At 46.9% G+C, this 20,181-nt stretch overlaps 1 protein-coding gene across 3 annotated transcripts in view; it reads right to left on the minus strand.

Annotated features, from left to right (window-relative positions):
- Nucleotides 1–20,181, minus strand: part of Rgs9 (regulator of G protein signaling 9) — a 104,817-nt gene that overhangs the window by 59,779 nt on the left and 24,857 nt on the right. For 2 of the 3 annotated variants that reach the window (XM_055592431.1, XM_055592430.1), the window contains exon 1: nucleotides 8,817–9,025. The exons of the other annotated variant lie outside the window; for it this stretch is intronic. In XM_055592431.1, coding sequence (XP_055448406.1) covers nucleotides 8,817–8,873 — 57 coding nt within the window. In that variant the 5' untranslated portion in view covers nucleotides 8,874–9,025. Of the gene's footprint in view, nucleotides 1–8,816; nucleotides 9,026–20,181 lie in introns of those variants that run through there. 3 annotated transcript variants of the gene reach the window in all.

The following is a 20,181-nucleotide window of genomic DNA, read 5'->3' on the forward strand; positions in this document are numbered from 1 at the left end:
GGTGGCGCACGCCTTTAGTCCAAAGCACTCACTCAGGGAGCCGGTAGCAGTCGGATCACTGTGAGTTCACAGCCAGCCTGGTGTACAAAGCAAGACCAGGACAGCCAAGGCTACATAGAGAAATCCTCTCTCGAAAAAAAAAAAGTGAGCCAGATGATGAAGGTGACTAAAATTACCCCCAAAACTCTTCGTCCTGAGGACCCAGCTGTACTCCAACTGGCGGCAGGAGGGTGGCACGGAAGAGCACTGAGTCTCTCTCACCTTTCTCCACCGGGAAGCGGGGAGGCTGACGCTTGCGCTCCTGTGTAGGCAATGATGCTTCTGACAGTGATACAGACATTGTAAAGAGATAAACAATATCTGATACACACGTGCCAGAAGACAGGTCTGCAATATTGAAAGATATGGCTGCCCAGTGCAAGCGTAAGTTTACTTTGGTGGAAAAATAAGTCAGACAGAGAAGGAGACAGGTCCCTTATACGAAGTACTGTTTAAAGGCAAAAATCGGTTGCCAGGGGCTTAGAGGAGAGGAAATGCAGATTTGCTAACTGTTGGGTATAAAATTTCAGCTAGGAGGAGTAATCCTAGAAACATGCTGTACAGTGTTGTTATTTTTTTAAGTTAATAATACTGTGCCATGTCCCTAAAAATCTAAGTTAGCTCTCGGGCTAAGTCTTACCACAATAACACAAAACTAAAATTAAAAGAGAGAGACTAGCCCAGCAGCAGTGGAGGCTGAAGATCACCCAGGGAAGCCCTGAACTGGGAAGTTTTACCTGTTAACCTCCCACTTGGCCACCTTGCCCTGAAGACGGAGGGCCCCCATCGTCTCAGGAGTGTGGGCGGATGTCCAGGTTCAGCACTGACGGGGAGCGGATAGTATGTTATCTTTGCTGCAAAAACTAGCATTTGCAGCTAAGCCACCATCTCAAGATATGGGCTGGGCTCAGGTGTGTGGCCAAGGCCACTCCCAGACACAGGCCAAAGGTCAGCTTTAGCAGAGAGCCAGCAGCACCAGGGACTGCCCCTTACTGCCTGCAAAGAAACTTCCCAAGCTGTCGGTGCCATCGGAAACAGAAATCGCATCTCAGGGTCTGGCCAGCTGACTCAACCCACGAAGTGCTAACCACAAAACCACGAGCAGCCAAGGTCAATCAATCCCCAGTACCTCCCAGGTAAAACTCTGGGCACCATCCGTGTCATCTCAGAGCCACACAGGCAGACCCCTATTCTACTTGGTGAACCCCAAGCCCTAGTGAGAGACCCTGTCTCAAAAACTACATGGATAGTTCCTGAGGAACAACACCCAAGGCTGATTTCCACTCTCCATATACATGGGCATATCCACAAACACACAGGCAAGTGCGTGTACACACACACACACACACACACACACACACACACTACAGTTTCAGTACTTGGCCTTCTGTGAGGTAAGAGCTTGAAAATGTCTCAGGTCAGAGAGAAGCAGCGATTAGTGACTGGGGCTGGGAGACAGCTGTAGCCAGTGAGCTGGCCAGGGGACCAAGGAAGCCCTACCAATAGGAAGGTATAGAAACGGGGGAGGGGGTCGCCACATTTGGCAGAGTATTCTTCGGGGTGATGTGACTTTCCAAGAGTTCTTAGCTGGGAGTCTCAGGTACAGAGAGGAAAAGACGTACCTGCTTTCTCTAAAGCTCAAGCCAAGACTCCTTTCTCTCACGCTGGCCGCCAAAGTGAAAGGCTGACTTCACTTAAAACTCGTGTGTTCGCCTGTGTGAGTGCATGTGTGTGTGTCTGTGTGTCTGTCTGTAGGTAGACATGTGTGAGGCTAGGGACAACCGTGGCTGTTGTCCCTCAGTCCACCCACCTTGGTCTTGAAGGTCGAGTACAGAGTCGGGGGGCTCCACCTGTCTGTGTCCCTCCCCCTCCCTGCCCTGAGGTTGCAAATGTGTGTCACTGCATATGTTGCTTTTTTTTTTTTTTTTTTTTTTATGTGGGTTCTGGGCAAGGAACTTGGGTCTTCATGCTTACAGGCCAAGCATTTTACTGACTGGGTTATCTTCCTCAAAATTGTTTTGTTAGGTGAGACAAAGTTGTTTCATTCGGACAATATTGGAGAAGAGGCCGGGTCTTGCCTTCAAAGCGGGAAACCCTGACTTTCCCCAAGAAAGTCAGCAGATTTGATTCCTTGTCTTTGCATTAAAAAAAAAAAAAAACTGGTTATTAAGAATTTGAAAATAACCTTCAGAGGAGGAATAATGAGAGTTATTTTAGAAATTACAATGAGAGAGTCAGATTTCTTTCTAGCAGGTGTGTCACCCTTCACAAAAAGGAGACGCCTGTGGGAGGGAGTTCATCACACTCGCCTCGGGGAACGTTGTGAGGGAGGCGGCACACTGGGATTCCAATCAATTTTTCTTAGACTTTTCCCCCCATCAATCCCTCTGAGGGGTCTCCCCAGCCACTTAAAATTGTCAGGATTCTTGGCTCATGGCGCCATCTCTGAGAGGCTGTTTGGGTTGAAGAGTGTTCCCCAAATTCATATATTGAAGTTTCAGCCTCAGTATCTCTGAATATAGCTGAGAAGTGGGGTCTTTAAAGAGGTGATAAGAGCCAGGGAAACGCCCGAGCACTCCCACCCAGAGGCAGGGGAATCCAGCAGTCAACACTAGTCTGAATTACACAGCAAGACCCTGTGTTTAAAAAACAAACAAACAAAACGGCTGGGTCTGGCAAGATGGCTCAGTGGGTAGAGGTTCCTGCAGCCAAGCCTGCCAACCCAAGTTTAATCTCTGGGAGCCACACGGTGGGAGGTGAGGACTGACTCCCAAAAGGTGTCCTTCAACTTCTACCCGTGTGTGGTAGTGTAAGTGCACACCCACAAATAAACTTAGAAATGTAATTTTTTAAAGGAGTATTTTTAATGAAGAGAACAAGCCAACAGCCAGTGGTAGTGCATGGCCTAGCTTTCAAAAAACCTTGGATTCAGTCCCCAGTGACACCCATATACACACATGCATACACATACACACGCACACCAAATAATGTCACGTGCATAGGTCCCGCTCCAGTATAATTGATGTCCTTATGAGAAGAGGATTGGGCACTACTTGAGAAGACGGTGTGAGGACAGAGAACAGCTATCTACAAATCAACGAGAGAGGCTTCTGACAGACCCACCCCAGCCACGGGCTGAGCATAGATTCCCATCTCAAGGGCTATGAGGCATTATTTAATCCACTCAGCCTGCCTGGGGCTTCTGTTGTGAACCTTTCACTCTGCCCAACTTCTCTAGATAAAGAACAGCCACAGCCGTCCTCACCCTGCTCCCAGGAAGACCAGCTTCCGGCTCCTCTCAAGAGAAAGAATCAGCTGGGCCTCGTTCCCAGGCAACACAGAAACACCATAAAACCAGGCCCTTCCTGGGCCCCTGGATGACCCCGGAGTTGGCCTTCTAGATGCAGCCTAAAACTTGACTGCGGGTGAGCTAGGGACCCTCGGCAACATAAGATGATCCGCAGCAATGGTTTTGAAGTCTCTGACATCCCGCCTATCACACCCACACTGCTCTTCAAATTAAGGAGCTGTCACTCACAGTGGAAGATCTCAGGGGCTGGAATTTTCCTGAACACTGGAGAAGGCTGGGGGCAATCACAACCAGCGCATTCCTACACTGAGATGGGGAAAGTGACCCAAAACCACGAGGTTATTCCTCTAACGGAGGAGCTGCTGTTACAAATAAGCTGTGGTCAGCTCAACTCAGTGGATTAAAGCCCTTTGCTAGCACTTGGCCTGGCTGCTGCATGGTGGTCTGGTCCCCGAATCTGCTCTCTCCACCCTATTGTTAGGGCAGCAAGGCGTGGCAGGCAACCCCAGCTAGGACAGTGGCCAGCCTCTGCCCACCATGCTTTTGTGCCTTGCACATCTCATACCTGGCCCCTAAGCCCTGCCCCGTTGGAAAGTGCTCGAAACCATTTTGAACCTCAGCTGGTCCACAGCCTTTAGCATGGTCTCAGCTCATCCTCCTAAGTGATGAGATTCGGCACCCACTCAGCACACCCATACTACTCCTTAAATTAAGAAAGAATGTCCCGTGGACATTCGTTTTGAGTGGGACCATTATTTTTTGGGGATTTGTCAGGTGTGCAGAGTATTAATTCATATTCCATCCATGTCAGTGAAATTCCCAGTTGGGTACCCATCATATATCCGATTGTTGTCCAGCGATCCCAGTGATTCAAATGTCTATTCAAACCACCCAGCAACCTCTTCTAGGAAGACTAACACCTTGAAGTGGACACATAACTTAGTTGGTAGGCTGCCTGCCTACCATGCATGAGGCCCTGGGCTTAATTCCCAGCACCACGAGAACACACATCTAAAATACCAGCACTTGGGAGGTGGAGGCAGGAGAATCAGAAGTGCCGGGCCATTCTCCACTGCATAGGAATGTTCAGGCTTGGTATCGGCATTTTCTAGAACGCAGCCAAGTATCAAGAAGCACTCAGGCTCTCATCAGAATCACCCCTGCAGCACGTAAACAAGCCCATCACATTCATCCCTGGCTTTAAAGAACATCAAACGGCGTCTCATTAAACGCAGAAAGCACCAGCTCTTCACCATGTCGAGTGACGCTCTCCAGCTGTGAGCCTCTCTTGCCTCCTGCCTTCCCACACACCCACCTCAGCACCCACCCACTGGCTGCCCTCTCTGGGCCTGGTGATCCAGCCTCAAGGAGTCTCCTGTATTGACATCTATCTCACATTTCTGTATTTTAGTTCAGCCTAAAATGTTGCTCACCATCCCCTCTTCCAGGAAAAACATCAATAATTCTTCTTAGCTCAGTTAAAAGCCTCCTTGTGAAACCTTACTCCTCCGATCCCAGGCACAGCACACGTCTTCCACACTGAGCACATCCTCCGACAATGTCTGCCACAACCATGTACTGTGTGTCTCATGTACATGTTTGATATGTCTTTCTCACTGGGCTCAAAGTTGCTTGGTGTACCTGACACCTGGCACTCAGTGCTTCATTTTGTAGACCAAACGAAAGGGATGGGTATGAGAGAGCGGTACCACCTTCTGCCCCAGTCTCCTTGATACCTCTGCTTCTCAATTGCTGTCCAAGCAGAAGTGAGCTACCAGAAGCCATGTGGAAAAGTCAAGTCACCTAACAAGGGGCTCCTTCCCATGGCATCAAGAAACCCCAAGGGCACTGTGAAATGGAAATGGCCAAGATGGTGACCATGGTATCACTGAGGTATGTGGACCAGCACCAGAGTGAGAGTCCATGGAGCCAGAGCTACTCATCTATGCTCTTCAGTTTGCCTCGTCATCAGCTAGTGGGTCTCCAGGTTTCTGTCACATTTGTCTTTTTTCAGCCAAGATCCCACACTCACTGTGTAGCTGTGATGGCTAGTTTCTAATGTCAACTTGACACAAGCTAGGGTCATTTTGGAAGGAGGAATCTCAATAAAGAACATGCCCCAATAGGATTAGCCTGTAGGCCAGTCTATAGGGCATTTTCTTGATGGAGGATTAATGTGAAAAGGCCCAGCTCACTGTAAACAGTGCCACCCCTGAGCTATCCATCCTAGATGTGATAAGACATCAGGCTGAACAAGCACTGGGGAGCAATCCAGTAAGCAGCACTCCTCTATGACCTCTGCCTCTGTTCCTGCCTCCTGGTTTCTGCCCTGACTTACCTCCATGATGAACTGCTACCTGGAAGTGTAAAATAAAGCAAACCCTTTCCTTGCCAAGTTGCTTTTGGTCATGATGTTTATCACAACAGTAACCTCAACTAAGACAGTAGCCAAGGATGGCCTTGCACTAGTGATCCTCCTGCCTCTACCTCCCAAGAGCTGGGATTACAAGCATGCACCACCATCATCTAGTGTATGCGGCACTGGGGGGTGAATCCGGGGCTTTGTGCACACTAAACAATCATGCTAACTGAGCTGCACCCACAGGCATCAACACATCTTGAACAAGCCCTGATCTTCCAGATGAGCAGCAGCTTGGCAAAGGGGCATTCTCTCAAGGCACTGCACTGAGCTTGAGGTGGAGACATGTGATGGGAACCCTTTGACTGACAAGAGGAAAACTCTTTCTGAGCAGCATCGATTTCCTGGCCTTTGGGAAGAGCCCCTTATCCAGTGTCTGGAGTAATGGGGGACTCGGGGGAAATGGAAATGTCTCATTATTCATCTGGCTCACCACAGCGGTCATCTTAATTTACAGTCGGCCACGTCACTTCTCTGTTTCAAAGTTTACAGTGATTCCCTAGGGTGGGTGGGAGATCAAAGTGCCGCCAAGGCATTCTAAGGGCTCACTATTGTCTCCTCTGCCTCCTTCTACCTTTCTGCCCATTTCTTGCGGGTTTAAAATATGTCTCCTAAGGGCCAACATATCCTCAAACTCACCACATTCCCTGTGTCTTTGCACCTCAGCACCTTGGCACCTGCTGTTCCCCCTACCTGCAGCACTGCCCCCTCCCCTGTCTAGACTCTCCCACTTATCCTTCCGCTCTCACCTCCCCTCACCTGTCCTCCACCACAGGAAAACACCGATCACTGTATCACACTTGCACAGGCAAGGTTGTACTGTTTCCAGGTTCCACCGATGCCTGGGTGACCGGCGAGTCACTTAACCTCTATGAGCCTCAGTGTCCCTCTCTGTCCTTACACTAGCTACTGTCTGACAAAGCAAAGGAGATAATGCATGCAAAGCTCTGCCTTCCTTGGACCCTGGATACATCAGAGCACACCCTAAGTGGTGGTGCCTGCACCTGGGATCACATTCTGATGGCCCCGGGCTTTCTCTAAAAGGCTTCTCATCTAGCTCAGGTGGGTAAATGCTGAGGATTTCCTACCATGAGCTCCTGAGGCTCTGTAGACCTCTGCTCTGTCCTCTGACCTAAGGGGCTCTTTGATCCAGGACCCAGGACCCCAGCAGCCACAGATGGGCTGCAGACAGGATCCTTGCCAGCACAAGACAGATAGGGAAGCACTACTGTGGGTGAGGAGGACAGAGTCTGTAGACCCAGAGAGGAAAAGCCTGCTTCACAGAGGAGTGGGAGTTTGATAGACGGGGAAAATTGTGTTCCCACGATGCCTGAAAGAGTATGGGGTTCCTAGAGAAATGAGGACATTCCTGAGTGACAGTTCAGGGTGCCTGGGCTTGCTGTGCTCTTCTTTTGGGAGGGCAAGAGTGGGAGGTGGGTGAGAGGTAGAGCCGGGGAGATGGTGGCAACAGGACCCTGAGCAGTCAGGCTGCAAAGTGCAGACAATATCCCTTGAGCCTAGAAAGCCAATATGGAGGGGAGGATCGTGCAAAAGAGGTCACTTAGTTTGGAGATGAAGCCAATGCATGTGAAGGATGTCATGGAGGAGAGAGGCAATGAGGTCCATGAAGCAGAGTGAGAGCAGAGGCGGTGGAAGAGGAGGCTTGGGTAGGATTAAAAGGGAGATGGGAGAGAGGGGAGGGGACAGGGTGGAGAAGCAGAGGCTGGGGCAGAAGTGAGGGAGTCTGAGGTAGAGGTGAGGATGGTTGGGATGGAGGTGAGAGGGACTAGGGAGAAGGTGAGGAAGGTGGAGGTAAGATCTGCTGGGGTTGGGGGTTGGAGGAGGAGGTTGGAAAGCAAGACACCGCTCAGACAGCCAAGGCAAAGGCTTAGGGATCAGGAAGCACATGGGTGCTCCAGATGGGTGTTCTAAGCCTCCACGCCAGGCTTCCCTCGTGGAAGGAGAAGACGGTCCCGGGACACAACCTGAAGACGCTGTTTCACTTTTAACCGCCAGACTTGGGCAGCTTCTTGTCCTTTTAGGAGCTGGGAGCTGCACTGTCCCCTCTCCTGATCGAGACAATGTTCCCTTCTGTTTTCAGCATGAAAGCCACACCTCTTCTACCTGGCTTCTGGAAGGAGATGAGCAGGTAGGACAAACGCCCTGATGTGCCCAGGTCTGAGCAGCTTTTAGCCTCCTGTAGATTAGGACCCGCAGTCACCAACTGTAACCAGTTGCTAAGCTCCGGCGGCTCAAGGCTGGGCCCAGCTTGTCACAAAGCATCAGGCTAATTCTGCTCACCAGGATAATCCCATGAGAAGTGGCATGAGCCGGAGGTAGGGTAGGGCAGACGAGTGACCTGGGACCTAATCTCGTGAGTGTCTCTTCCCATGCCTTCTAACCCAAAAGCCCAGAACAAAACGAACCACTTTGCCCACATCGCCCCACAGGTACATTCTGCCTCCCACAAGTCCATCGTGAACGGACAGGACACCCCGTGCTAGCCATTTGCCACCGACAGGAAAAGGTTCTGACTGGACAGAAAATACAGATTACCATCCTCAAAGGGGAGGGGGGGAGCTCTTGACCCCACAAATCACAACATTTCCCTGGTCTCTTTACACACAAATACACACATACACACACACACACACACACACACACATATTAAAATTCTGCTGTTTGGTATCAATAACAAAGCTCAAAATGTTCATTTAGTAACTGCTTCCATGGAACAATACCGGCTGTCTCAAATCCCCGCGCAGCTTCCAGCACCCTCCTCCCTGAGTAACAGGTTGTTTTCGGCCTCCAGCCGACCATCACAGCTGCCTTCAAATTCTCCACTATAAACAGTTCACGCCAAGACCTAATCATTCTAGTTTTAAAATGCAACACATAATAGCAACTGAAGTCGTTTAGCACAATTTGGGCAGCGCGGACCGACCCAGATGGACGCCCTCTGCCCGATGCCCAAACCTTCCCTTGGACATTCCACATACCGGGGTCCCCGCCCACCTGCCAGGGTCCAGGTGGGGACACCCGGGGTACCTTTTGGAGAAAAGCCATCCTCGGCCTGTACTGCTGGCCTTGGTGTCGGATCGTCATCTGGACCCTGGATGAATTCACGACCACAACACGAATGGGAGGGAAAAGGGGAAAGCCCCAAGTTCACCAACCAGCCTGGGCGTGGACCGGGAGGCACGGAGAGCGGAACGCGCAGGTCCCAGAACGCCGACTGCCGCCCCTCTGACTCTCCCTCGCACCCGCCGACAAGCAAAGCAGCTGGAATTCGCGCCAACCAATCAGCGAGCAGCGCCGCGCGCTCATTAGCATGCACTGCGCGGGCTCCCACCTGCCACCAGGGGGCGGCGTCCGGCGCTACCTGGACCAAGCCTCAGGTAGGAAGGACCGGTCAGGGATGCTGAAACTAGAGCATCTGCCCCAAGGTGTGTGAGCCTGTTACCCTAGGACCCCGTTGTGTTCAGAAGTGAGATGGAGCACGCACTAACAAAAGCACAAAGCACGGCGGGAACGGGGCTTTCCCATGACAGCTTGCGGAAGAATTTGGCACCTTCCGATAAGTCAGCGCTAAGTAAAAATTTTAAAGTGAAAATTCGAAGTAAAAATTTTAAACAGGTTCATGATATCAGTAAAAAATTTCAACAGGTTCACGATAATCTAATAAAGTGTCCATTAAGCTTTTAATACGTAAGTGAGAAACGATGATTGTTCCTAAATAAATATTTAAGGAAAATCAGATGTCGGCTTTTATTTATTGACCCAACAAATAGACTAATTGGTAAGATGTTGATTACAAGAGAGGAAGAAGTGAGGAAGGCAGAGGAAGGCTGAAGACACTCTTTAGCGAGCTGTGTATCCTTAGGCAAATTATATTTTACTTCTAATTCCTGCTGATTGCATTTGTTTGTCGTTAATGGACTCTTAAATAACTTCTAAATTAACCTAAAATTGAGCAGATGGAACAGAAGAGAGGCCTTCAGAGTATCCATTCACTCCACGCATTCCCCCATGGTCAGCCTGTCTGGGGAGACGTATGCATGTCACCAGCTGATGGTCCTATGTTGGCAAATATCTAAAAAAATGAAAGGATGAAGCCCCTACCTAATCATCAAGACCTTTTCAGCTCGGCCATCTCAAGCACTTTCTCCTGTCCACACAAGCAGAATGGATACCCAGTCTTTCATCTAACATGTTTCAAGTTGAAAGCAAAAGGATTTCCCTTAGTAGAGCTCGGTCAACTGGTCTACCTTTAGAGTATATACCCTTATGCACTATTTTTTTTTCTTTCAGGCCATATTTTTTTTTGTAAGAATCTGTTGAAAACTATGGATACTCTCAGAAAACATGCTCACATATATATTCACATGATACCGACTCAAGTTTGCAAACAACGTCAAAGGGCTCGTGATTTGTTCCCTTTGGAGCCCATTCAGAAGCCCCTCCTTCACGGCCTTCAATAGAAAGGATCTGAGCTCCCCAGGGGTGAGCTGGTGCAGAGGACCAGAGTCCCTGCCAGCCAAACCAGAACTCTGAGAAGTAGGCTCCTTACGTGAGCCGGGATCCCGGGACATAGCTGGAATATCTTGACTTTTCTTCACGGAACAACTTCTGGGTTTGGTGTTACATAGAATACGTGTAAGCAAATAAAGCTGGAGGTTCCTTCCAGTGCCAGCATTTCTTAATCCTATAAGTACTGAGTAGAGAAAACAGAAGTGACTTCCTGGAATGACTTAAATTGTTCAGAAACGGAGAAAGGAAAAAGTGCAAGGAATTATGCTCAGCTCTAGAACAGAACGAGTCCTTGAAAGCCTGCCATTGTCCCCCACACCTCTTTTTCTCTCACGCTTCCCTGTCAAGTAATTACATTTTGGAGGACCGTCCCATAGCTCACTGGACTAGGGACGCTCGGCAGCTGTGCCACAGGCAAGCCCCCAGCCTTTGATGTGGTTCCACAGAGCTTAAATTGGGCTTCTTAGATTATTGCCTTTGCAGATGTCAACCAGAGAGAGAGAGACATGAAACTGAGACACGGGGAATCTGAGGTGAATTGCGAGCTGAATTCAGAAGAAAGTAGAAATGAAAAGTGAGCAAAAGAAGCCAAAAATCATAGAGAAGCAATTGAACTGTTCAGGCAGAAAGCAACAGAGGGGCTGTGAGGCAGGTGAGAAGTGCGTTGGGACAGAGCTGGGCCAGGGCCTCCCCAAAGGTAAAGAGTGCCTTTGTGAATTTCCCACGTAGCTAAGTCTCTGTTCCTTGCAACCAAAATGTTCCGATATGTAATTTGATATTAAGGGTTTAGGTAGTGTCCTGGAAAAGAAATTGACGCCATTAACCTCGTTAAACAATAATCATAATTATATCATACATGGGCACTGTGCTGAAAAGTCTGGCCTTCGTAGCAGACTATGATCCCATTCTGTCTCAAGGAGCTTACAGTTTCCTAGAGAGATAGAATAATTTCATAAAACCAGTGCAAAACACGATATAAACATGTTGGAAACCAGACAGCACGATACAGGGCTTTGGAAAGACCTTTTTATCTTTTCTAACTGAAATGCAATTGTGATGTTGGGGGCATTCCAGAGAAGGAGTCTTAAAAATATATATAATATATTATTATTATTATTATTATTATTATTATTAATAGAGTGTTCTGTCTGTATGTACACCTTCACTCCAGAAGAGGGCACTAGATCACATATAGTTGGTTGTAAGCCACCATGTAGTTGCTGGGAATTGAACTCAGGACCTATTGAAAGAGCAGCCAGTGCTCTTAACTTCTGAGCCATCTCTCCAGACCCAGAGAAGATGGGGTCTTAAAAGAAAAGTGGGACACAAGCAAGTAAAGCAGGCAAACAAAGGTGTCAGAAGAAAATAAGAAAGAATGCAGAAGCAGGAGTCCGCATGATGGAGAGCACGGCAACAAGGAGCTCACTGAACACCAGATCACAATGTTGATGCAGTTGGGAGGGGCCGGGCCAATAAAGAAGGGGGAAGGGGAAGAAGGGGAAATGCTAAAGTGATGCTAGTGTTCTGTATCCCGGAGAGCACTGTGGGTAAAGTACCTGCCCTGAAGGCATGAGGACCTGAGTTCAATTCCCAGAGCCCACTTTAAAGAAAAAAGAAAAACATTAAAGTACACTTGTGACTAGAGCACTGGAAGGAGACTCCAGCTCCCGGGAAACCCCAGCCAGCCAGCTTAGCCTATGTGGTAAGCTTCAGGCCAGTGAGAGGTCCCATCTTAAAAGACTAAACAGCTGATTCCTGAGGAAGGACACCAAAAGTTGTTCTCCCACCTCCACACCCGCACACACGAATGCGCACGTCCACCCTCCCCACACACAGACATGCACCCACACAAACACACACTCGCATGCACATGTTTATACACACAGCAAGGTGACTGCCCTGATAGGAGTCATGGTTACACTAGTAAATTCATTTTACACTCAGACAGTTACGCTGCCCAAATTGGAGCCCATAGCTGTATGTAAACAAGACCTCAACAAAGAGATCAACGCTCAAAGCCAGTGTTATCTGTAACAAGTCAGAGGGGCGTAGTGCTAAGAGTTAATCCTTCTGTGATTCGGGTACAATGATTCTGTCATCATCCTCTTCATCACTATTATCTTGTGTCCTTGTCATCGTTAAAAGAGTGTGATTCAGAACCTAAATTTAGATCACAGTCCTAAATGTTATGCAATATAATCTACAGTGCCATCGAACTTCTCTCTAAAGAATAAAATCTACTCTTAAGTATAAAGATGTGTCATTCACATGAGCTGCAATGCCCTTCAACACCTAGGTCTAAGATCATCTCAGTAGAATGTCCTAGCTTCTGTAGTTCAGTCCACTGTACCAAGGATTGGGGATACAGAGTTTCAGAAACATGTCTCTCACCCTTGTGTTTCTTTTACAGTCTGGGATGGAAGGTAGAACCTTAAAGAGTTTGTATCCTCACGGTGGGTCTATCTGACTGCTTCAAAACAGGAAGTTCCATAAAGTAATTTCTTAGACATGGGGCTAGCGTTAAGGGAGTCCGTAGAAAGTGTGGGAAAGCCCGGAGAGAAACAAGTGTGGGAAGGTAGTCCATTAGCAAAATCCAAAGGAAGGAGAGCTGGTACTCTAAGTAGGAGCCAGTCTTCTCAGAGAGATTCAACTGTTGCCAGGACACATCACTTGGGGAATAAACACCAGATGTCTCTCTTCCTGCCCTCGGTCTCCTGTTGTGGACAGCAGCTAGCTGTTCCAGCCTGCCATGTCCAGCTCAGCCCGAATGAGGCAAATTTTTAGGGTCAGCCTCCAAGAGCAGAGTCTCTCAGAGCAGCCCAAATGACTGGGGAATGGAAGAGACATGAGAGAGACAAACTGTGAGGCGGCAGCAGAGGAGATGAATGTCTCTGATGGCATAGATGACCAGAGATGGCTTAGAGTATATCCCATACCCTCAAGCTCTTTAATCAGTTCTGCGGCAATTCCACCCACCCCTGTGATAACTAGCATCTCCCGGGCTCAGACATACATGAAGCTGGATTCACCTGACTCCCTGGACCACCGCCCACCCTGTTCCCATTTGCATTTCTATGACTCTGTCATGTTGGGAGTTATCACGAGTGTATATTACATTTGCACGTGTAAAAGTAAAACAGAACCGGAGGGGAATCCTCTGACATGATGAATATTTTTCCCCTTATTTTGCGTGTTGGGTATTTTGCCTAGATAGCTAGACACCATGTACATGCAATGTCATTGGCTATCAGAAGACGCTGTACTATCACTGGGCCTGAAGCGACAGACAGCTGTGACCTGCCACGTGGGTGCTGGGGATTGAACCCTTGCCCTCTGGAAGAGCAGCTGGTGCTCTTAGCTGATGAGCCATCTCTCCAGCCCCTCTGTAGATTTTTTTTTTATTAGTTTACTTATTTAATCGCTTTATTGCCTGACCACAGACTCCTCCCCTCTCTCCTCCTAGCCCAGTTCTAGAGAATTTCTTTTATTGGTGTTATGGAAATGCACTTTTAAAATGTAAAATAGACCTGATTTTTTTTAAAGCCCTGGGGTTCATATGGGGGTGTGAAGGCTTCAAGCCACAAAATGAGTGCTGCCTGTTCTGTCTCTGACTAAATGGATAGCATTTTAAGCAGCTTTATTGAGATGTAATTGGTATGCAATACATTGTTCACGTCTGAAGTGTGTAATCAGGTAAGTTCTAACATGTGTGCAAAACAATACACACACAGTCAAGGTAGAGAATACATCAATTACCCATGAAGGTCTTCTCGTGGCCTCTCTGCACGATCCAGGCTTGCTTTTCTTGTTGCTAAAGATTAGTTGATGAGTGACTTTGATCAAATTACCCAACCTCTTCCCCTCACTAATAACAAGAAGGCTCCAGACTTGAGTTTAAAGCAGCCTTCAATCTTAAAGCCTCTGATGTCAATATTCCAATTCAAGTTCTTTTTTAAAATAAGCCCACCCCAAAGGCTTGGCCGTGACAACCCTACAAAGTCCCTACAGAGTGACCACGTAAGATGAGAGTCAGCTCTTCAAGAGCTGAGCACTAAGCCAGCTGCGGGGGAGCTTGCATTTACTCCCACCTCTCTGGACGCAGAGGCAGTCAGATCTCTGTGATTTAGGGCCAGCCTGCACAGTCATGTCCAGGACAGTCAGAGCTACATAGTGAGACCCTGTCTCAAAAACCAAAGAATGGGTAGGGGAACACCACCACTGACATACCCAAGTCATGTCTGCCACAGTCATCACAGAAGGGTGGGCATGAGGATATGAGCAAGAGAGACCCCATCTCAAGGAAAGAGGGCCCAGGAAAACAATTCCTCGATGCAGCATGTTTTTATTTATCATACTGAAACTCCTTTATCTGGTCAAAAGTGTCCAACCTGAAAAGGGTATAGAAACAGGATGTATACCAGCTAAGCATCTGGGATGGCTAATTTAAATTGTCAAATTTAATCAGAAAGAAAATCACCTGTAGATTAGTACAACATATGTCTGAAAGTTTCTGTGATATCATTTCTAAAAGAAGACTAGATATAAGGGTTTCGATCTAATGTATGAATGGCTCCCATGATGGATTCATAACATGATAGTATCAAGGATGTATCAAGGCTCATTCAGCACAGTGCTTGATATGCAAGCATGAGGACCTGAGTTGGCTCTCTTAGAACCCACATTAAAAAGAAAAAGAGGAATAGGAGAGAGAGGACCTGGAGGAGAAGAAAGAAAATCTTGGCATGGTGGTACACATCTATAATCCCTGGGAAGAAGGAGACTGGAGAATCCCAGGGGCTTGCAGGCCAGCTCTTCCACCTGAATCAGCAAGAGCCAAGACGCCCTGCCTCAAAAAATAAGATGGGGAATGATTAAGGAATGCATTGACTGTCAGTTTGTGCCCTCCCCCAGACAGACAGACAGACAGACAGACAGATAGATAGATAGATAGATAGATAGGTGGTTTGTCTCATGTTTGTATATTGATACTGTTTACTGACAAGGTACACCTATCCTTGTTGTGCAAATATACCTGGTTGGCTGATTAAATGGCTATACCTGGGCAGGGCAGAATGGGGTAGGCATGGCTAAGGTTCCCCAGCTTTTGAGGACAAGAGAATCACAGGAAAGAAACAGATGAAAGAGAGGAGAAAGGAGGATGCCATGGTGGGTTAGGGTAAAGAAGGAACCACGTGGGCTGGGGAAAGGACTCCAATAATGGCGTGGGAAGGCCCAGATGAAGAATAAAAGCAAGTATTCACAAGATTATGGATGGAATGTAGACCAAATGAAAATGATTACAGCGGATGGCATTGGATGGGGGCTGGGAGATAGATGGTGAGGTTATTGAGAGAAGGTAAGTAGAACTATCTGCCCAGCTCAAGATAATAAGGCAATTATAAAATCTAACAGGTGTCTGTGTTTAAGTACTTGTGATTGGTGGGTCAAAAAAATACCACTGCAATAATTGTAGGGCTAATAATAAACCTTATATAGTCCAACACTCATATTTATTTACTACAACATAGATAGATCGATATATTTTGTATATGTTGTCATATATATGTGATAGTATTATTGGGAGGTGGTGAAGGGAAGCAGGTGAGGCCTTGTTAGAAAAGTAGGTCACTGGTCGCAAGTCCTGGGGATTATACCTTATCCTGACTACTTCCTGCATCCTTTCCTTTTTTCTGCTCCTTGGCTCCCGTTCTGTGATCTTCTCCCCTCAGTACGCACACTCCACTGCTACGATGTTTTTTCCTCAAGAGCATGGAAGCAAGTGAACACAGATAGGTCCCTTGGAATTCATGCAACAAAATAATTCTTTCTCTTTTTAAAGCTACTGATGGGCCAGATTGATGACACAGTGGGGAAAAGTGCCTGCTGCCATGCCTCACAACCCGAGTTGGATCTCGGGAATATACAAGACAGAATGGGAGAACTGACTCCCACAAACTGACCTCTGACCTACAAGTGTTTGTCATGCCGTTCTTGAACACACACATAGACACACATGCACATATACAATCAATCAATCAATAAATGAATAAAAATGTTTTTATAGATATGTCAGGCATTGTCCAACATGCAAAAGTATGTATTACAATGTCCTCTGCTGAACTGACCCCGAGATCTTCCTGGAGCTGGCATTTCTGTGACTCACACATACTCCTCAAAGCCACCATATTTTTTTGTAAGGAGCTGTGGTGGTTTGGATGAGAATGGTCCCTTGGTCATGGTGTTTTGTCACAGCAATAGAAAAGTACCTAAAACAGGAGCCAATAAATTTTAAGTAGCAGGTGTCATTCTGGTGGCTCTCCAGAATAAGAGCCTGGCCCCAGGTTCCTGCTCCTTCAGTTCTTTTTTCCTTGCATTCTTGGGAGATTGGAGAGGGTACAGGGACATTACATATCAGCAAAACAAGCAAACAAAACCCACTAAATCCTGCAAGTTTTTTTTGTTTTGTTTTGTTTGGCTTTTGAGATAGGGTCTCAGGTAGACCAGGCTGGCTCAGGTTTTCTTCAAAGCTAAAGACAGCCTCAAACTCCTGATTATCCAGCTTCTGCCTCGAAAGCACTGTTTCGGGCATGTGTCACCATACTGGCTTTCCATCGATGTCTTAGTCAGTGTTCTATTTCTGTGAAGGGACACCATGACCAAGGCAACTCTTATCAAAGAAAGCTTTTAATTGAAGGCTCACTTGAAGTGTCAGAAGTTTAGTCCATTATCGTCATGGCGGGAAACATGGTGGCACATAGAAATGGTGTGGAGAAGTAGGTGAGATCTACAGCCTGATCCACTGTCGGAGAGTGAGACTCTGAGCTTGATATAGGCTTTAGAAACCTCAAATACACATAACCCTGCAGTGACACACTCCTCCAACAGGACCACACCTACTCCAACAAGGCCACACCTCCTAATCCTTCTCAAGTAGTGCTACTCCCTGTTGCTAAGCATTCAAATATATGAGCCTATAGGACCATTCTTTGTTTGGTTGGTTTGGTTTCGGTTTTGGTTTTCAAGACAGGGTTTCTCTGTGTACCTTTCGCTGTTCTGGATTGACTTTGAAGACCAGTATGGCCTTGAACTCACAGAGATCCACCTGCCTCTGTCTCCCCCAGTGCTGGAATTACAGGCCTGTGTCGCCTAGCCCAGCTTATAGGACCATTCTTATTCAAACCACCACAATTGGCTTGTTTCTAGAGATGAAGTCTCACTCTTTAGTACAAGCTTGCCTGAAACCCACTATGTACCCACCTGCCTGAAATCTCAAGCTCACAGCACTCCTCCTGTCTCAGCCTACCAAGTACTAGGGCCACAGGCACAAGCCATTCCACACAGTGTCCTGTGAGAAGAATTTTTGGCATCTATTACTTACACTTAAATTAGATTTTTTTTTTTAAGATCAGCTCTCCCTTATGCTCTTTTCTTTGGATTCCATCTAATACTGCTTTCTAACTATCTGTCAATCACCTGTCTCCATCTCATTACAGCTGCTGAACCCTCTAGTTGAAGAACAGCAAGTCTGTGGCTAGAAAATCTAACTGGGCCAGACTATGAAAGAATGAACTATATTGGGGAGGCAAGTGGGAGGCACTGAAGATATTTGAATAAGAAAGAGGCATAATAATAGCAATCCTTCAGGAAAGGTAGTTCTCTGGAATGGTGCTTTTAGCCTGCTTGGCCATACTACCACTGGGATCTTACTTTCTCCTTCACATCTTTGATAGGCTTTTGAGTTCAAAATTCAAACTATCCTTCAAACACCAAACTGAATATTTTGGTGGTTGTGAACTAAAGAGATCTAAATGAGATCCCCAGCACGAGTGTTTGTAAACTAGTGCTCCAATCCATCTTCTCCTACTATAGAAAGTTTTGAGTTTCAGAAAGACATGGTTCCAAGGAAGCCGTGTGTGGTGGAGAAATGAATGACAATGTCATTTGTCCAAGATCACCACCAGAAGATAACCATTTACCTACTAGAAAGGGCTTCTGGTCTAGTCTAACCTTACTTCCTAGTGCACCTAATGAAGAACTTGTCTTAAGACAAGTTAAGACTTAAGACATCTTAAGTCCTCCCCTCTCGGGCTCAGAAGATGGCTCAGTGGGCAAAGCAATTGCTGTGCAAGCATGAGGCCCTGAGTTCAGATCCCCCCATACCTATGTAAAAGCCAAGTGTGGTGGCACAACTGTAAACCCAGAGCAGCAGGGGAGGGTGCAGCAGGGGAGAAGAGGGATATTGACTTCTAGCCTCCACACAGATGCATGTGTTCATGGGTGTTTACATGAATGTGTGTGCACATGTGTATACACACTACATAAGAGAGGGGGAGAGGAGAGCCCTCTCTACTTTAAATGTATAAACCTCTGCTCTTCAATTGTTGGGTTTGCACAATGATAGCTGATAGCCTGAGGTCAAATTTGATCTCTCTGAAGAGAATGGTGATTTCATAATAATGTGCTTATCCATGTGGGAAGAGCTGACCTACAAAGCAAGAAAAGGAAGTAGTGGAAATCATGTGAACACATATGGCAGTGAGTCTGGGACAGAGAAAAGATGGGGTCTGCAATCCCCACAGATTAACCACCTTTTTGAGGGGATCAAGACAGAATTGAGGACTTTGCAGCCTGACTCCCACTGCCTGCTTTAATATTTTTTTAGGCTGAAAAATGCTGATTAAACAGATCTGGGCATGTACCTGCCCTAAACATGCATTGGTGGCTAACTGATTTCTGACAAGAACAAAAAGAAGGAGAAGAAGGAGAATTACCTTTGTGTTAAAATCAGGAAAAAGCAAACTGGAAGTTAAGCAATCAAAATCAATACTTGTCCATTGTAAAAATTACTTCAGAGGGCTGGAGAGGTGACTCAGTGATTTAAAAGCACTGGCTGCTCTCCCAGAGAATCTAGTTCAGTTCTCAGCACCACAAGGTGGGTCATAACTGACTGTAATTCCAGTTCCACGGGATCTGACACCCCCCTCTGGCCTTTACTGGCACCAAGCATATATATGGTGCACAGACATGCACCATAATGTATATGAAAAAGATACTCATATACATTAAATCAATACTTTTTAAATTCTTTCAGGAATGTAGCTTTTCCTTTCTCTAGCATTGTTTGCTTAGAATAGATTTTCCACAGGTATGGTACCATGAGTGATAGCGATGAGCACCTTAAATGGCTTTGCTCTAAAATGCACCTCTTCCACAGGTTTGCACACTTTGACAATCCACCATCCAAAAAGAACTAGTTTCACCACACTCTTTCCTGTATTGGGTGCTACAAGCTATTAAACCTAGACAGTTCTATGTGTTTTGATTCAGCAATTATAATTGCGCCAAATTTCACTATTTTCAGAGTAGAAAGTACAAATAAGTGTATGAAAGTTGGCTAACCTGAAACTGAATCAACAGATGAGCCCGTTGTAGTCAGGAAAGGAAGTAGAGGGACTGCTGGGTCTGCTCGAGCCCCAGGTGTGAAGGAAGAAAGAGACGGGTTCTGTGTGACGTGTCCAGAGCTGAAGTGCAGCACCAGCCTGGGTTCAAATGCAAGAGGCTTCACAGGTGAAACCATTGTATTTTACTGTCATCATCATCATTGTCATCATCATCATTCAGAGCGTTTTCCTCTGTGTGTGGCACAAAAAAAAATAGACTTTGTCTCAGAATCTGAGCTGAAGAGTTGGCTCAGCTGCTAGGAATACAGATTGCTGTTATAGAAGACTTTAGTTCTGGTCCAGCAGCGACATCAGGTGGCGCACAGCCACAGATAACTCCAGCTCTGGGGGGTAGGAGGGTTTCTAACGAACTCTTCTGGCCTCAAAGGGCATTAGCACACACACACACACACACACACACACACACACACACACACACACAC

Source organism: Psammomys obesus, unplaced genomic scaffold, assembly GCF_907164565.1.
Source record: "Psammomys obesus unplaced genomic scaffold, mPsaObe1.curated_primary_1811, whole genome shotgun sequence".
NCBI lineage: Eukaryota > Metazoa > Chordata > Mammalia > Rodentia > Muridae > Psammomys > Psammomys obesus.